Raw genomic sequence first — 20,036 nt, forward strand, 5'->3', positions numbered from 1 at the left:
TCACGAATTCTTCACGAAGTTATAGATGCCCTTGTTGAGATTTCCCATGAATTCATCAAATTTCCCACTTCAGAGCAAGAGTTTAGATTTTTAAAAGAAAATTTTTATTCTAAGTCAAGGTTTTCCGAATTTGGTGGGTCTGATTGACTGCACACATATAGCATTGATATCTCCCGCAGCAGTGGAGGCAAGCTACTGCAATAGGAAACTCTATCATTCCTTAAATGTGCAGATTATTTGTGGGCCCAACATGGAAATTCTGGATGTCGTAGCATCATATCCCGGAGGCAGCCATGATTCCTTTATCCTGCAACAAAGCCATATTGGAGGCATGTTTAGTAATGGATTATTTGGGGAAGCTATGCTTTTAGGTAAGTTTGATAAAGCATCTTCTAATAATTTTCTCTGATTATTTAATTTTTTGGAAAAATGGCAGACACTCGACCTAATATTTTTTTATAAAATGATGCTCAATTTTGGGGCAGTCAAATTTAAAGAATATACTTATTGCTAATTTCACAGGATCCCCAATGTTTTGCGTGTTTTTGACATATTTTAGTTTTTTCGGATTCTCAAAATTTGGGCCTTTTCAAAAATTTGGTCAATGTGCTGCCCATTGTGTTGGATTGTCAATGCAACCCTCTTCTCCCACTCTTCACACACTAATAGCAACACCGTAAGAGTAATGGTAGCACAGGCTTCCAGTATCAGAAGTTTCAGGTGCTGCACATCTCGCATCTTATCAGCATAGACAATTGGCTTAAGATGATCCCAATTTGAAAATTTTTAGGTGGGGTGCTGTGGCCCTTTCAACAAGCCTAGGAGCACCAATTTCCTAACGTTTGGATACTGCTCATCTAGTAATGTTCTGAACTGAACAACCTAATGTGGTGGGCCTACATCTCAGGTCTGAGCATTCCTATCTGACCAGATTTGTGAAAAGTGCACCACCCATCTTTAAAGGTTTATGGCCCCAAATAGACTAATGTGCACCAAACTCGAAGTTAATATCATCAACCATCCACATTTTAGCTCATTGTATTTTGTTAAATGGCCAAACATATATACACTTTTGTTATTGCTTCAAACATTTATTGACTTTGTTTTGTAAAAAATGGCATATTTTATGATACTTATCGATTTGCCATACATAAAATAGTAATCTGATGTTATGTGTTGTTTTCCTAAATTGCAAGACCATTTTTGGATATTTTTTTCCATTTTCCCATGTAAATTTGTGGAGTGTTCTGGCTCACTATACCCCTTGTTACATTCCGTGAGGGGTGTCTTTTCCACAAAGACGGTCACATGTGTTTTTATTTTTTGGGGTTTATGTCAGAAACGCTGTAAAATCAGCCACCCCTGGGCAAATCACCAATTTAGGCCTCAAATGTACATGGTGCGCTCTCACTCCTGAGCCTTGTTGTGCATCCACAGAGCATTTTACGCCCACATATGGGGTATTTCCGTAATAAGGATAAATTGCTTTACAAATTTTGGAGGTCTTTTTTTCCTTTTATCTCCCGTGAAAAGAAAAAGTAACGGACCACAGCAGCATGTTAGTGTGAAAAAAATTTGTTTTGACACTAACAGTCTGGTGTAGACCCCAACTTTTCTTTTTCATAAGGTTTAAGAGGAAAAAAATACCCCAAAATTAGTAGTGCAATTTCTCCCGAGTACGGAGGTACCCCATATGTGCCCCTAAACTGTTTCCTTGAAATACGACAGGGCTCCAAGTGAGAGAGCGCCATGCGCATTTGAGGCCTAAATTAGGGATTGCACAGGGGTGGACATAGGGGTATTCTACGCCAGTGATTCCCAAACAGGGTGCCTCCAGCTGTTGCTAAATTCCCATCATGCCTGGACATTCAGTGTTTGTCCTGAAATGCTGGGAGTTATTGTTTGGCACCAGCTGGAGGCTCTGTTTTGGAAACACTGCCATACAATATGTTTTTTTTTTTTTTTTTGGGGGGGGGGACAGTGTAAAGGGGTGTATGTGTAGTGTTTTACCCTTTATTATGTGTTAGTGAACTGTAGTGTAGTGTTTTTAGGGTACGTTCACACTGGCGGAGGTTTACATTGAATTTACCGGTAGGAGTTTGCACTGCGTTGCATAATTTTCCGCGGCTCATATTTGAAGCAGAAAACTTACTGTAAACCCGCCAGTGTGAATGTACCCTGTACGTTCACATGGGGGTGGTGCAAACCTCCAGCTGTTTCAGAACTACAACTCCCAGCATGTACTGACAGACCGTGCATGCTTGGAGTTGTACTTTTGCAACAGCTGGAGGCACACTGGTTGGAAAACCTTCAGTTAGGTTCTGTTACCTAACTCAGTATTTTCCAACCAGTGTACCTCCAGCTGTTGCAAAACTTCAACTCCCAGCATGTAGTGATTGCCGAAAGGCATGCTGGGAGATTTATTTATGCAACAGCTGGAGGTACACAACTACAACTCCCAGCATGCAGAGACAGCTGTTTGCTGTTTAGGCAGGCTGGTAGTTGCAGTATTGCAACATCTGGAGAGCTATAGTTTAGATACCACTGCACAGTGGTCTCCAAACGGTGGACCTCCAGATGTTGCAAAACTAAAACTCCCAGCATGCCCAGACAGCAAACTGCTGTGTGGGAATGCTGGGAGTTGTAGTTTTGCAAGATCTGGAGGTGCACAGTATAGAGATCATTGTGCAGTGGTTTCAAACTGTAGACCTCCAGCTGTTGCAAAACTGCAACTCCCAGCATGCCTAAACAGCTCTCTGGGCCTGCTGGGAGTTGTAGTTTTGCAACATCTGGAGGGCTACAGTTTAGAGAACACTATAGTGGTCTCAGACTGTAGCCCTCCAGATGTTGCTAAGTAACTCACCGTCTTCCGTCGGATCCAGTGAGCTGCATCGCGGTCCTCTTCTTCCGGCGATCGTCGCCCGCTGCCGTTGCCGATGGGTAAGTGGATCTTCGGCGGCGGTCCCTGCCGGTTTCCCCGTCCTGCCCCACCTATTGTGGGTGGGCAGAACGGGTAAACCTAAAGTAAACCCCTATGCCCACGATCTGCTATTGGTGGTCACGTCTAGACCACCAATAGCAGAGATAGGAGTGGTGGCACCTCTGCCACCTCACTCCTATCGCTAGAGGGGGATCGTGGGTGTCTAGGACATCCGCTATCCCCTTTTTTATCCGGGTCACCGGGTCACTATAGACCCGTATGACCCGGAATAGCCGCAAATGGCAAGTGTGAATTCACTTGCGATTTCCTGCGATCGGCGACATGGGGGGTATGATGACCCCCCTGGGCATTTGGGCGAGGTGCGTGCTGATAGATATCAGCAGTCACCCCCGCCCGGTCCCCGCCCGCCGCGTGCCGGGGACCGAAATTCCCACGGGCATTCAGGTACGCCCTTGGTCCTTAAGTACAAGGGACCAAAGGCGTACCTGTACGCCCTTGGTCCTTAAGAGGTTAAAATTCATGCTTTGACCAGCTTTATGACATTGCAAATGATGTAATAAATTGAACATTTTTTTCAGAAGATACAGTCCCGTGTATCATCTGGGTTCATGTTTTATGCCAACATTTGGAATTCTTTAAGAAAAGATTCTAATACCACCACTCTCTGTGCATGAAAAAAGCGTAAAATGATGACTAAATTATTTTACATAATTTATGTTCCTAAAAATTAACTTGAATTTATGGGCCAGGATTTTTTTTTTTAACGTTTTGATTTTGTTACTTTGAGACTTAAAATTTAAAGATGAACATGTATTGTGTTCTCCAACGACCTTGTTTTTAAAATTTTTTCACTTTTTGCAGGAAATAATGGATATCGATTAAGTTCTTGACTCTTGACACCTTTTTTATCACCCGCAAATAATGCAGAAGTGCGATTCAATAATGCTCATAAGAAAACAAGATCGCAAATAGAAAGACTATTTGGTGTTTTAAAAAGTCGTTTTCGTTGTTTGGACATAACAGGAGGTGCAATGCTATACAAACCAGAGTTTGTGGGCAAAATAGTAATTGTCTGCTGTATGTTGAATAATATTGCCCTATCCCAAAACCTGACCATAGAAGTTGCAACGGATTTAAGAGAGCACATCTCTTTTCAAGGCGAATATCGCCAAGAAGGGACACGTGAAGGACGTGCAAGACAGAGGGACATTACCCAACGTTATTTCACCCGTTAATTATTTTAAATTTTAAGATGTGTTTAATGAATTTTTTTTGGATAAATTGTCATCACTTGTTAAAAAGTTATTCTGTTCTTTTCTTTAGCATTAACAAAATAGCCTTTTTAAGTTAACTATTATTTTTGGTCATCCCAAAAATAGGAGCTATATATGATTTGTTACTTGAACCAAATAAATAATTTACTTGTCCTTTTTCTTTTTGCTTCAACTACTTGCATTGCCATATTTACTATTGCTTGAAAATGTTGCAATGGTTTCGTAATTTTTGATGACTAAGCAACCATAAATCCAGTTAATACATTTGTATGAAATAATTAACCATTATCCAAAATCTATTGTAGTTTTTGAACTTTGTAAATTATGTATGTTGTTTTGAATTTCCTGTCAATTTATAAATTTATGTTTATTACTAACTTTTGCTTGACTTTTTTTTTTTTTTTTTTGGGAATGGAGAACATTAGTTAATCCCACAACCCTTGGAAATTGTCCATAAAATTCTCCGTTGTGTAAATATCAAAGTTTCCAAGAACATTAATTTATTGAAAATACAAGAAAGTAGCTTAAACTTAAACATACATTTTTACTTTAGTTTTGCCAATAATATCCTCTAAACTTTGAAACAGTTCCACAATAAAAGCAATTACTGACTAACAAACTACTGTTAAGAAAGCAGAAGAGATATATAAGGAGCAAACTATATCCCTTAAAGGGGTACTCAGGCCCTGGCATCTTATCCCCTATCCAAAGGATAGGGGATAAGATGTCAGATCGCCGCGTTCCCGCTGCTGGGGACCCCGGGGATCGCCGCTGCGGCACCCCGCCATCATTACTGCACAGAGCGAGTTCACTCTGTGCGTAATGACGGGCGATACAGGGGCCGGAGCAGCATGACGTCATGGCTCGGCCCCTCATGACATCACAGCCCGTCCCCTTAATGCAAGTCCTTAATCCACGCCCCCTCCCATTGAATTGTATTGACGGAGGCGGGCAGTGACGTCACGAGGAGCGGAGCCGTGACTTAACAATGCTACGGCCCCTGTATTGCCCGTCTGCGCAGTAATGATAGCGGGGTGCTGCAGCAGCGATCCCGGCGATCTGCCATCTTATCCCCTATACTTTGGATAGGGGATAAGATGTGTAGGGGCGGAGTACCCCTTTAATAGATTTTGTATGTAAATCTCCAAAAAGGTGATTTGGAAATTAAATAAAACCAAAAAAAAAAAAAAACGGGCATAAAGATGGTAGACAATATTGAAAGTATTGATCAAAAGAGGTTATGCTTCTGGATTTCGAAGCACAGTTGCCCCAGGATTTTCAAAGCAATATCATGCATTCTATGCCTAGCTGCGTCCTTAATTTCTTACAAAAACATGTTTACAACTAGACAACGTTACATCACAACAGGCACCCTCTATTCATGTGTATGGGAGGGTGGTTCAAGGGCGTTGACCCCTCTCCCATAGAAATTAATGCAGGTGGTGTAGCAGAATTTTCCATCACTGTTCTTGTAACCATTGAGGTTTCTCAAACTGCAAACCCAGAGAACACAAAGATGTTGCCTGTTGCAGTGAGATTTGGATGTTTACCCGTGGAGTGACACCCGGTAACATACATCATATCAACAAACATTTTGATGATGTGTAAGATGTTTAGCAATGTATTTGTCAATTTGTTAAAATTTTTCATTAAATTTAGTTTTTAAATCTTTAAAAACTAAATGTACATTTCATAGACAGGGTAGTCCGCCAGCTGTTGCACCACACAATCTGATGTTTGTGGCCCAGACCTGTAGCGGGAACGGGACGTGTTGACGATGTGGCCAAACTTGCAGAAACAAAACTGCCAAAATTCCACTCTAAAGCTGAGACTCAACGCTGCCTTTGATACCATACACCTTGGCCATAAAGTGCAATGGAGGTGGCTTGGTTGCCACAACTTTGTGCCATGTTTAACCATTAATATCTGTTTAGTGCCCTTTAGAGCCGTATAGAGATATTTATGGTGTTTGCAGGTGTAGGACCACCCTTATCACTGAATTCAACAACATCAATAATATTGAAATATTTTTGTAAAATAAATATAGACAGAACTTAGAATAGTGAACAATCGTTAACAATTTGTTAAGATATGAATCTTTCTAAAACCAAATTTCAAATAAATTGGCAGCTGAATGTAATTATGTAATTTTTTTGGGGGGGATTTTCTTTTAAGGGGTTTCATAATTTTACGTTCTGTCGTTTCTCTTTTACAATCCATCAAAAATTTCTGAACTGAGGAGCTAGTGGTTGCTTCATCCTCGGGAGGCTCGTTAGACCATGTTTGAGCGGAGAGTTGACGATTTGGCAAACTCAAATCAAGAATATCATTAGACATGTGCAATTCGGTTCGGCACGAATGTCTAAATTAACGAATTTTACCGTTTTCGTGCATTCGGACCGATCCGAATGCACGAAAACATATTTTGAACATTCCCGAATAGTCACGATAATACGAATAGCAAAGTAACGAATACATTCGACCATATGTTGTAAATAACGAATGCATTCGTTATCCGTAAACGAATGTGAAGAATTCGTTCTGAAAACAAAGATAATGAAAAGGATACAGATAGTTTGATTTTTCGGATACATTCGGTATTCGGGTACATTCGGTAAATCTTTTTAGTCTTTTTTTGGACTTTAGCGATCCTAAAAAATTATGGAGATACCTTTTTTATTAAAATTTCGTAGGGGATCATAAAAAAATCATAATAAAAAAGATACAGTGGTGATGGAAAAAATTGTATCTAATGAAATGTATCATTTTTATTATGAAATGTTTATTCATTTTTAAACAGGGATCAATTTATGTGAGCGGGTAAAGCACTAAAAATGGAGCCGACAATAATAAAAATGTAGTGTGTGCTTGTTTTTCACTTTTTTTTTTAAAACATTTTTTAGGTAGTACTACTACTCCCAGCATGGAACACACTCTTCCATGATGGGAGAAGTAGTTACCTGTACTAATTGACAGATCGCAGGGGTCCCTTGCGATCCTCTTGTATAATGTATAGATGCGCCGGCTGCTCTTCTATGGTCCCCTGCACTCACGTATATGTACACATATTCATATTTCCCGCAGAGCTGTGATTGGCCAGATGGTTCCAGCCAATCACAGCTCTCTGTGAGAAATAGGAATATGTGTATATATACGGCCGTGCAGGGGACCATAGAAGAGCGGCCACCGCATTCATACATTATACTGGAGGATCGCAGCGGCTGTCAGGAGTGATACCCGCAGTGATCTTCCCTTTACTACAAGTACTACTACTCCCAACATGGAATACACTCTGCTCCATGCTGGGAGCTGTAGTACCTGTATTAATAGACAGATCGCAGTGGGTGTCAGAAGTTACACTCGCTGCCATATGACTATTAATGCAGGTACTACAGCTCCCAGCATGGAGCAGAGTGTGCTCCATGTTGGGAGTATTAGTACCTGCAGTAAGGGACAGATCCCAGGGATGTCACTCCTCCTGACACCCGCTGCGATCGTCCTTATGTGAATGTCGGGATCAGCTGTTCTCAGGGCTACAGAGCCGGGAGAACAGCTGACGCTGAGCCATAGGTATACATCGTATATCTACTGCCCAGCAAGAACTTACAGTGAGCCTGCAATGTGTATACAGTATACACATTGCTGGCTCACTTAACCCCTTGCTGAGCTGTGCGCTATGCGCAAGCCCAGCAAGGGAAGAGTTAACTTACACTGCTGGACAGTGTAGGTTAACCCTTTGGGCGGTATACACTATATACAGCTATCTATAGATAGCTGTATACAGTGTATACACAAGACGAAGTCCAGCTTACTTCCCTCAAGTCCCGGGCCGGGTTCGTGTAGCTCCGCCCCCTAGTGATGACGTCATTAGGGGGCGGAGCTACAGAAGGGAACAAGGCTAGTTAATCTGAAGCTCTGTTCACATTGTACGTTTTGTATAATGTGAACAGACCCTCCTGGCAGTGTCTACCCAGACAGGGAGACTCCAGCTGTTGCTAAACTACAACTCCCAGCATGCCCAGACAGCCAATGGCTGTCTGGGCATGCTGGGAGTTGTAGTTTTGCACCAATTGGTGGCTCCCTGTTTCGGTAGACATTGCATCATGGGTGCTCTCCCCAGCGGACAGTGCCAAAAATGTCATAACCAATTTTTTGTGTTTTTTTCTTCTCGTTTCAGATCCGTGTATGCAGAGGATTACTGCGGATTCCATGGATTACGGCGGATTATTTATTTTTTCCTTTAATAAAATGGTTAACGAGGGCTGTGGGGGAGTGTTTTTTTTAAATAAAATAATTTTTCCAATGTGTTGTGTTTTTTTTTTTTTTTTTTTTATTGAATTTTCAGGGTTAGTAGTGGAAGCTGTCTTATTGACAGAATCCATTACTAGGCCAGGGCTTAGTGCTAGCCCCAAAAACAGCTAGCGCTAACCCCCAATTATTACCCCGGTACCCACCGCCACAGGGGTGCCGGGAAGAGCCGGTACCAACAGGCCCGGAGCGTCAAAATGGCGCTCCTGGGCCTAGGCGGTAACAGGCTGGCGTTATTTAGGCTGGGGAGGGCCAGTAACAATGGTCCTCGCCCACCCTGGTAACGTCAGGCTGTTGCTGTTTGGTTGGTATTGTGCTGAGAATGAAAATACGGGGAACCCTATGCGTTTTTTTTTTTATTTTTAATTTAAATAAAAAAAAAAAACGCATAGGGTTCCCCGTATTTTCATTCTCAGCACAATACCAACCAAACAGCAACAGCCTGACGTTACCAGGGTGGGCGAGGACCATTGTTACTGGCCCTCCCCAGCCTAAAAAACGCCAGCCTGTTACCGCCTAGGCCCAGGAGCGCCATTTTTGACGCTCCGGGCCTGTTGGTACCGGCTCTTCCCGGCACCCCTGTGGCGGTGGGTACCGGGGTAATAATTGGGGGTTAGCGCTAGCTGTTTTTGGGGCTAGCACTAAGCCCTGGCCTAGTAATGGATTCCGTCAATAAGACAGCTTCCGCTACTAACCCTAAAAATTCAATAAAAATTAAAAAAAACACAACACATTGGAAAAATTATTTTATTTAAAAAAACACTCCCCCACAGCCCTCGTTAACCATTTTATTAAAGGAAAAAATAAATAATCCGCCGTAATCCATGGAATCCGCAGTAATCCTCTGCATACACGGATCTGAAAAGAGAAGAAAAAAAAAACACAAAAAATTGGTTATGACATTTTTGGCGCTGTCCGCTGGGGATAGCACCCATGATGCAATGTCTACCCAAACAGGGAGCCACCAATTGGTGCAAAACTACAACTCCCAGCATGCCCAGACAGCCTTTGGCTGTCTGGGCATGCTGAGAGTTGTAGTTTAGCAACAGCTGGAGTCTCCCTGTCTGGGTAGACACTGCCAGAAGGGTCTGTTCACATTATACAAAACGTACAATGTGAACAGAGCTTCAGATTAACTAGCCTTGTTCCCTTCTGTAGCTCCGCCCCAATGACGTCATCACTAGGGGGCGGAGCTACACGAACCCGGCCCGGGACTCCAGGGAAGTAAGCTGGACTTCGTCTTGTGTATACACTGTATACAGCTATCTATAGATAGCTGTATAAAGTGTATACCGCCCAAAGGGTTAGCCTACACTGTCCAGCAGTGTAAGTTAACTCTTCCCTTGCTGGGCTTGCGCATAGCGCACAGCTCAGCAAGGGGTTAAGTGAGGCAGCAATGTGTATACTGTATACACATTGCAGGCTCACTGTAAGTTCTTGCTGGGCAGTAGATATACGATGTATACCTACGGCTCAGCGTCAGCTGTTCTCCTGGCTCTGTAGCCCTGAGAACAGCTGATCCCGACATTCACATAAGGACGATCGCAGCGGGTGTCAGGAGGAGTGACATCCCTGGGATCTGTCCCTTACTGCAGGTACTAATACTCCCAACATGGAGAACACTCTGCTCCATGCTGGGAGCTGTAGTACCTGCATTAATAGACATATGGCAGCCAGTGTAACTTATGACACCCGCTGCGATCTGTCTATTAATACAGGTACTACAGCTCCCAGCATGGAGCAGAGTGTACTCCATGTTGGGAGTGGTAGTACTTGTAGTAAAGGGAAGATCACTGCGGGTATCACTCCTGACACCCGCTGTGATGCTCCTGTATAATGTATGAATGCGGTGGCCGCTCTTCTATGGTCCCCTGCACGGCCGTATATATACACATATTCCTATTTCTCACAGAGAGCTGTGATTGGCTGGAACCATCTGGCCAATCACAGCTCTGCGGGAAATATGAATATGTGTATATATACGTGAGTGCAGGGGACCATAGAAGAGCAGCCGCCGCATCTATACATTATACAAGAGGATCACAAGGGACCCCTGCGATCTGTCAATTAGTACAGGTAACTACTACTCCCATCATGGAAGAGTGTGTTCCATGCTGGGAGTAGTAGTACTACCTAAAAAATGTTTTAAGAAAAAGTGAAAAACACGCACACATACCCGCTTTACCCGCTCACATAAATTGATCCCTGTTTAAAAATGAATAAACATTTCATAATAAAAAAGATACAGTTCGTTAGATACAATTTTTTCCATCACCACTGTATCTTTTTTATTATGATTTTTTTGTGATACCCTGCGAAATTTTAATAAAAAAGGTATCTCCATAATTTATTAGGATCGCTAAAGTCCAAAAAAAGACTAAAAAGATTTACCGAATGTACCCGAATACCGAATGTATCCGAAAAAAAACAACCCGAATACCCGAATACCGAATGTATCCAAAAAATCTAAACCGAAAATATTGCCGAACCAAAATTTTTTTCCAAAACGAAAAAACGAAACAAAATTAAACGAAATTTTTTCTAGTGCACAAGTCTAAATATCATTGTTATAATGTGTTGGTGAAATAGCTAATGTTTCAGTTAAAGTGTTCTGTGATTGTTCGAGAGAAACAACACTTTGACTTGACTCTTCCCAAACACCAGGTAAGGTAACACCAGATGATGTAGATGCGATTTCATCATCCGTTGTTAATTTTTCCTCTGGCATTTCTTCGTGGGCCAAATGTGGACTACAAATTAGAAACTGATTTTCCAAATTAGGATTGGAGACTGGACCTGCAACAGACCCTTGTGGTGTTTCTGTAACTGTAATATTTTCCTTCATGATGTAATGTTGGACAAACAATTTGATATTGCTATCCAAACTTTTATAGAGATTGTGAAATTACTTTAAGATTAGCTTGTGTCCGCTCTGTGTAATCATTCAGAAATGAAGCTTGGGCAGGAGTAAAACCTATATCGTCCCTAACATTTGAATCCGGTGGATTAGCAGTTGGTTGGTTGTCTAGCATGTTATGTTCATTTTCTGTTTCTTCTATGTTCGCTAGTGTTGTATCTTCTGCATGTGATGGTTGGCTTTCAATTTCCTGGGCTACAATCAAAAAATAGGACATTTTTTATACATAATTGAACATTACAAGCATTTTTTCTTTGTTCTTAAAAATTCAATCAAGTATAAATATCAATATATATTTTTGAATTTTTTGTTTTGAATTTACTTTCCTTAAAGGGGTACTCTAGTGTGAAACTTTAATTTTCCAATCAGCTAGTGCCGGAAAGTTTCACATATTAATAATTTTTTGCAATTTAAAACACATATTTCTTACAGTACTTATCAACTGCTGTATGCTCCGGAGGAAGCTTTCTTTCTTTCCGGAGTTATTTTTAGTCTGACCACAAGGCTCTGTGCTGACACCTCTGTCCATATCAGGAACTGTACAAATCAAGAGAGGTTTGATAAGTGGATATGCTAGTACTCTGGCCAGTTCCTGACATGGACAAAGGTATATGCATAGAGTACTGTGGTCAGACTGGAAAGAACTCTAGAAATATATTTAATTTCTTGTTGAGATTTTTACATAGAAGTAATTTTCAAAGATGTTTAACTTTCTGGCACCAGTTGATTTTTCTAAAAAAGGTTTTGCAGTGGAGTACTCCTTTAACATATATTATATGATTTACAATGGTTTTTTATTACACATTTTTAATTTAGTTATTAAAATGTAATAAAATAGTGACTTTTTTATATGTCAAAAAGTAACCAATTTATAGTATGTATTTGTTTTCTTAGATTTGAACTAGCCTGGTTTTTGTTTTTTTTGTTAACATAATTTGCGTTACCTATTCAAGTATGGCTAAAATTTGAAAGGATTTGATGGATTGTAGTAATTTTTTTTTGCCAAGGAATGAAAAGCTTCCAAAAGTGCAGAGGTTAAATTTTTTATTTTTTTTTATTTACACAATTTTTTTTTTTTCCGGTTTAGGAGTGTAAGCCGGTCTTATGGACAAGAACCATTACTAACCCAGGGCTTAGTGCTATCCTCCAAAACATCTAGTGCTAAACCACAATTATTATCCCGGTAACCCATGCCACAGGTGTGCCGGGAAGAGCCGTTACCAACTGGGACGGAGTCCAAAAAATGAAGCTCCAGGGCCAAGACAGTACCAGTTTGGTGTTATATTGGCTGGGGAGGGACATTAACAGTGGTTCTCGGCCACCCTGGTAACTTCAATATATTGCGGTTTTTCGAATATTGTGCTGCAAAAGAAAATACGGGGAACACTATACTTATTTAGTTTTATTCTTAAAACATGTTTACAAATACAACATAGTGTTCCCCGCATTTTCATTAGAAGCCACTATACCAACCAAACAGCAACAGCCTGACGTTTTCAGGGTGTGCAAGAACCATTGTTACTGGCCTTCCCCAGCCAAAATAACGCCAGCCTGTTATGAGCTAGGCCCAGGAGTGTCATTTTAGACGCTCCGGCCCTGTTGGTACCGACTATTCCTGGCACCCCTGTGGCTTTGGTTACCGTGGTTATAATTGTTTAGCACTAACTGTTTTTGGCCCAAGCACTAAGCCCTGTCTTTGTAATTTATTTTGTCAATTGTAACGGCTGCCACTTATAAGCCTGACCTTTTTTTATTTCAAAACCAATTTTTACGAAAAACTTGCTTTATTTTTGCAAAACTTTCTCCCACAGCCCTTGTTAACAGCTCTCTAACTTGAAAAAACATTAATTGATCGCATCCGCCTGAAAGATCTGCATTCTTGGCTAAGAAACGTGAAGATAAAAAAAAATGATGAAGACATTGTGTGCGCTGTCCACTTGGGAGAGCACCCATGATGCAATGTCTAACCAAACAGGGAGCCACCAATTGGTGCCAAACTCCAACTGCAAGCATGCCCAGACAGCCTTTGTCTGTCTGGCCATGCTGGGAGTTGTAGTTCAACAACAGCTTGAGTCTCCCTGTCTGGGTAGACACTGACAGAAAGGTCTGTTCATATTATACCAAACGGACAATGTGAACAGAGCTTCTGATTTACTAGCCTGGTTCCCTTCATTAGCTCTGCCCCCTAATATTGTCATCACTAGTGGACGAAGCTACCCAGACCGCCGTGGACAGGGAGCGAGAAAGGTAAGTGCACCTCGTCTTCTTTACACACTAGATACACCTATCTTGAAATTGCTGGAAATACTGTATACTGCCTAAAAGGCTCTAGGAGCAGGGAGTGCTATCAGTATAATGACAGGCTTCCTGGCTCCTGTCTAGTATATATGGGTACACTATGCACCCCTGTATACTATACTGCCGGGAAGGCGAGTAGTGAGGCTGTACATCCATCCTCATCTCATTACACTCTGTGGACCGGGTGCTCAGCATCCGACCCACAGAGTGGTACCTGAAGTCAGTGAGGAAACTGGCACAGGGGACAAAACAGGCTGTTTCAACATACCAGGGAAAAGGCTTTAATCTTAGCAATGAAAAAATGCAGACATGGAAGGAAAATTTTTGGCAATCTTAAATGCAGATTTTGCATGATTTTTTTCTGTGTTGAAAAAAAAACCAGTGGAGTCCTAGCCTTATGGGTAATTTTCCCAAAAATGTAAGATTTGACAAAGCAGTACATATAACAGTCTTTATAAAACAGATGAATAATTTGTGTGATTGGGTGCTTATAAATACAAATTAATATTTAAATTTGTATCAATTTAAGATATTCAAATTACCTCTCCGTTCCTGTGCCAACGCCATGAGGTCAAGATTCCCAACTCCAGCTATCTGCTCGGTAGAGTATGTGGATTTAATTAATTCTTCAATGGTTGAAAAATGTATTTCTTCAGGTGGTCCACCACTAGTTCTTCTTCTTTGCTGATTTAGCCTGCCCATTTTTTTTTTAACCAAACTGCGTAGATCGGTAAATATTTTTTTAATCTCCTTTAGGGTTCGGCAATTTACTCCCACAGCATTTGCGGCCAAAAGTATTCTATCCCATATAGCATTGCGAACACTATAGGTATTACATGGTGATTTATCAATAAACAATTGATGGTAGTGTGGGACAACCTGTTTAAAACAAAGAGATAATAGGAGAAAAAATTTATTTTAATCGTGTTAGAAAACATGAATATTAGATGTGACCTTGATGATGTCAGTAATATGCCATTTTGTAATTTTTAAAATGTATAAATTATTTTTTCCTGCAGGTTCCTAATAATTTGAAAAATAAATGTTGGCCTTTGGAAACTTCCAAACAGCAATAATCACTTACACATTGCCCATTCACCATTCCATCAGTAATCCTCCAAAAATAATTCTTGGGAAAATTTACATAATTAATCCTGAAATAACATTAACAGAAAGAACTTTCACACATTCCCATTCCTTAAAAGCTTAAACTGTATTCTTGTTTCATGTCTTAAAAAAAAGAGGACTACATTTTTTTGTCTTTAATGTACCTTATCCACCATTCAAATATTTTTTTTTTTTGTTTAAATACGTGTCTCTTATTTGAGGATGCCGGATCGGCAAGTCACATCAACTCTTAACTTACTTTGTGGTTGTAGTAAAATATTCATGGGCATGGACGCTTTCGTTATGTCAGGGGTATGTGTGTGTCATGACGTATGCTACTGGTAAAGTGCCATTGTTTTGGCAAAGGTTCCATAGAATAGAAATTCAAGAGAATTGAAACACAGAATGTGATTTGAAAGTTTGGGTTTAGCAACTAGGGTACCTCCAGCTGTTGCAAAACTAGAGGTCACAGCACATACAGTATGTCAGTGAATGTTGGTAGAAGTATTTTGGCAACAGGTGGAGTTACCCTAGTTGTGAATCAATGATTTAGGTAACAAAATAGTTTTCCCAAAATCTGTGTCTCCAGATGTTGCCAAACTGCCCAAATCAGCATGCATTCACAGTCTAAAGGGCTTGTAGGTAGTTGTATTTTTGCAACAGCTGGAGACACACTGATACAACTACAAGCAGGCCCTTTTTATTTGCATGATACAAGTTTTGGATAATCAACAGCAGCCAGAGAACAGTACTCACCTCCTGCTATATCCTGCACACAGTCCGCCTACACTTCTTCCACCTAGCCTGCTGCTCCTGTTGCCAACCAAGATCCAAAGGGCACCCCCGCCTGACAAAGGCAAGGTAGGAGACCCCCGTCAGCAACAATCTCCCCCATCCTTGCCCAATTGATTGACAATCTTGAGGTTAGTGATTGGTTAATTGTTACAACCAATCAATCACGTGATTGTGAGGCGGCACACGTGACACCTCACTCCTGCTGGGTAAGGGTGAATTTGGGTTTTTCAGACTGACCCATTTTACCTAGGTCACCAGGGACCAAAATCTAAATGGACCAAAGATTTTCGCATATTGTCAACCGGGGTGGGTGGGGGGAAGAGGAACCCACCAGGGGTTTGCAAGATGTAGACTGATGATAGATATCATCATTCACCACAATCTGGAGCACAGCAGGCAAGCAGCGGGGACAACATGAATTCCGACTGGCAAATCCATAAGCCCTCAGCCATGAAGGACTATAAAACGTGGGCGTATGGATACGCCCTGCATCAATTCTTTATATTAAGAAGAAATTACAGAAATAACATTAAAGGAAGTAAATATATTATGGAAATGTATATAGCCAAGGTTAAATGATCTTTAAGCATTACATTAAGAACATACAGATTAATATTCCTACCTCTTCTACTAAAACTCGCGTTTCCTGTTCTGAATTTTTTTTTTCTTAACATAGCCACTACGTTTCCTTTTCTGTCCAGAAGATTCCTGAGAGGGTTCTAGTACATTGGCATTATCCTCTGCTGGCCCTGAGCCACTATTGTTATTATTAGACATTTCTAGATGTTAAATGAAGAATAAGGACATTGGTATAATTGATGTGTTATAATTGTGAGATTAAAACTCTACATAATGAAGAAAAATAAACTAAAACTAATAACGAGGACACATTTACTGTTTAGGTGCAGATACGCTGCAGACAAAGCTCCTACTAAATAGAGCTGCGGTGTAAATTTATACTCTGAGGAGAATTCTAAATTTAAACCCAATTCAAGAAAGTAGCTGCGCAAGAATGATAAATTTAACGCAGCTGCACCAAATTTACACAACAGGCAGAGGGGTAAAAAACTTCTATTATACACTGGAAATGATACATGTCCCCCTTTGTGTGTATTGGAACTAAACCAAAAAGGGAGGAAAAAAAGAAAATTGCACATAATGTCACCAGACTACAAAAATGGTCTGGACAAAATTATTGGTACCCTTTCAAAATTGTGGACAAATAAGATTGTTTCAAGTATGTGATGCTCCTTTAAACTCACCTGGGGCAAGTAGCAGGTGTGGGCAATATAAAAAGCAGACCTGAAAGCAGATAAAAAGGAAAGCAGTTCACTTAGTCTTTGCATTGTGTGTCTGTATGTGCCACACTTAGCATGGACAACAGAAAGAGGAGAAGAGAACTGTCTGAGGACTTGAGAACCAAAATTGTGGAAAAATATCAACAATCTCAAGGTTACAAGTCCATCTCCAGAGATCTAGATTTGCCTTTATCTACAGTGCGCAACATTATCAAGAAGTTTGCAACCCATGGCACTGTAGCTAATCTCCCTGGGCATGGATGGAAGAGAAAAATTTATTAACCCCTTCCCGCTATAGGACGTATGCATACGTCCAATCATCCGACACGTTCGCGCAATTTGACGTATGCATACGTCATAGCGATCTCCTGTACTGCCACGGGCAGCGCAGGAGATCGGCGATGGGAACCGGCTGTCAATCACAGCTGGAGTCCCGCCGCAGCTGCCGTTCCCGGCAGTATTAACCCCATAAATGCCGTGATCTTGACAGGGGGAGTGCTCTCCCCTTGTTCTCCAGCGGCGGCACCGTGATACAATTGTGGGTCGCCGTTGGTTGATATGGCAGCAGGAGGTCAGATCATGACCTCCTGTATGCCTGCTACGGAAGCCTGTGAAATCCAGCCAGAGGCTGGATCGCACAGGCTGTAGTGTCTGCAGCTCATCAGTTTATACTGTGCTGCAGTACAAATGTATTGCAGCATAGAATAACCTGTAAAAAATAAAACAAATAGTTCTTCAATAAAAGTATGAAGTGTAAAAAATAAATAAAAAAATGCCCCTTTCCCAATAAAAGCCCTGTTTTATCACCAAAAAAGATCAAAAACACAAATCATATACACAATAGGTATTAACATGTCCGTAATGACGTGTACTATAAAATTATAATGTAAATGATCCCACACGGTGAACGCCGTGAAAAAAAAACATACAAAAAAACGCAAAATTCACTAAGTTTAGTACAAATGGCGGAATAAAAAAGATCAAAAGGTAGTTCATAGCACAAAAATGATACCAATAAAAAGTACAGCTCATTCCGCAAAAAATAAGCCCTTACTCAATGGCGTCGGACAAAAAATAAAGTTACGGCTGTTGGAAAATGAATGGCAGAAAAATAATTTTGCTCAGAAAAGGAAAAAGAACATAAAAAGCTATATAAAATGGGTATCGTCATAATCATACTGAACCACAGAATAAATATAACATCACTTTTACCGCACAGTGTACATCATAAATTTTTTTTATAAAAAATGCCAGAAATTTTCCAGTTTTTCATAATATTTTGAAGTTTTTCATGTGTCAACAAAAAGGCACCAGTTATATAAAGTACAATATGTCACGAAAAAACAAATCTCAGAATCTATCAATTCTAAAGTTATTACCATTTAAAGAGATACATGTCAAATAAAAAAAAAAAAAAAGAGCCTGGTCATAGAGGAAAAAAATGGGTCGGTCCTTAAGGGGTTAAAGGTGTCAACGCAGGATAGTCCGGATGGTGGATAAGCAGCCCTAAACAAGTTCCAAAGATATTCAAGCTGTCCTGCAGGCTCAGGGAGCATCAGTGTCAGCGTGAACTATCTGTCAACATTTAAATGAAATGAAACGCTATGGCAGGAGACCCCACTGCTGACACAGAGACATAAAAAAGCAAGACTGCATTTTGCCAAAATGAACTTGAGTACGCCAAAATCCTGCTGGGAAAACGCCTTGTGGACAGATGAGACCAAGATAGATCTTTCTGGCAAAGTACATCATTCTACTATTTACCAAAAACAGAATGAGGCCTACAAAGAAAAGAACACAGTACCTACAGTGAAATATGGTGGAGGTTCAATGATGTTTTGGGGTTGTTTTGCTGCCTCTGGCACTGGGTGCCTTGAATGTGTACAAGGCATCATGAAATCTGAGGATTACCAACGGATCTTGGGTCGCACTGTACAGCCCAGTTTCAGAAAGATGGGTTTGCATCCGAGATATCGGGTCTTACAGCAGGACAATGGGAGACATGTATTAACCCCTTAAGGACCCAGCCCAAATATACCTTAACAACCCGGCCATTTTTTGAACATCTGACCACTGTCACTTCAAGCATTAATAACTCTGGGATGCTTTTACCTTTCATTCTGATTCCTAGATAGTTTTTTCGTGACATATTCTACTTCATGTTAGTGGTAAAATTTTGTCGATACTTGCATCATTTCTTGGTGAAAAATTCCAAAATTTGATGAAAAAAATTGAAAATTTAGCATTTTTTTTTACTTTGAAGCTCTCTGCTTATAAGGAAAATGGATATTCCAAATAAATTATACATTGATTCACATATACAATATGTCTACTTTATGTTTGCATCATAAAATTGACGTGTTTTTACTTTTGGAAGACATCAGAGGGCTTCAAAGTTCAGCAGCAATTTTCCAATTTTTCACAACATTTTCAAAATCGGAATTTTTCAGGGACCAGTTCAGTTTTGAAGTGGATTTGAAAGGCCTTCATATTAGAAATACCCCACAAATGACCCCATTATAAAAACTGCACCCCTCAAAGTATTCAAAATGACATTCAGTAAGTGTGTTAACCCTTTAGGTGTTTCACAGGAATAGCAGCAAAGTGAAGGAGAAAATTCAAAATCTTCATTTTTTACACTCGCATGTTCTTGTAGACCCAGTTTTTGAATTTTTACAAGGGGTAATAGATGAAAAATCCCCCCAAAATTTGTAACCCAATTTCTCTCGAGTAAGGAAATACCTCATATGTGTATGTCAAGTGTTCGGCGGGTGCACTAGAGGGCTCCGAAGGGAAGGAGCGACAATGGGATTTTGGAGAGGGAATTTTGCTGAAATGGTTTTTGGGGGGCATGTCACATTTAGGAAGCCCCTATGGTGCCAGAACAGCAGAAAACCCCGACATGGCATACCATTTTGGAAACTAGACCCCTCAAGGCACGTAACAAGGGGTCCAGTGAGCCTTAACACCCCACATATGTTTGACGACTTTTCGTTAAAGTCGGATGTGTAAATGAAAAACATTTTTTTTTCACTAAAGTGCAGTTTTCCCCCAAATTTACCATTTTTACAAAGGGTAATGGGAGAAAATGCCCCCCC

General features: G+C 40.6%; 1 protein-coding gene across 17 annotated transcripts in view; it reads right to left on the reverse strand.

Moving 5' to 3' along the window:
- The window catches only part of LOC130284885 (uncharacterized), a 136,754-nt gene that overhangs the window by 12,701 nt on the left and 104,017 nt on the right, over nt 1-20,036 (reverse strand). For 8 of the 17 annotated variants that reach the window (XM_056535787.1, XM_056535786.1, XM_056535785.1 and 5 more), the window contains 2 exons: nt 14,281-14,617; nt 11,433-11,635 (listed from right to left, as the gene is read on the reverse strand). The exons of 1 other annotated variant lie outside the window; for it this stretch is intronic. In XM_056535787.1, coding sequence (XP_056391762.1) covers nt 11,433-11,635; nt 14,281-14,617 — 540 coding nt within the window. Of the gene's footprint in view, nt 308-11,432; nt 11,636-14,280; nt 14,618-15,601; nt 15,621-16,262; nt 16,420-16,902; nt 16,943-20,036 lie in introns of those variants that run through there. 8 more of the 17 variants (XR_008847176.1, XR_008847172.1, XR_008847174.1 and 5 more) reach the window with 6 other exon arrangements.

This window comes from Hyla sarda, chromosome 8, assembly GCF_029499605.1.
Source record: "Hyla sarda isolate aHylSar1 chromosome 8, aHylSar1.hap1, whole genome shotgun sequence".
Taxonomy (NCBI): Eukaryota; Metazoa; Chordata; class Amphibia; order Anura; family Hylidae; genus Hyla; species Hyla sarda.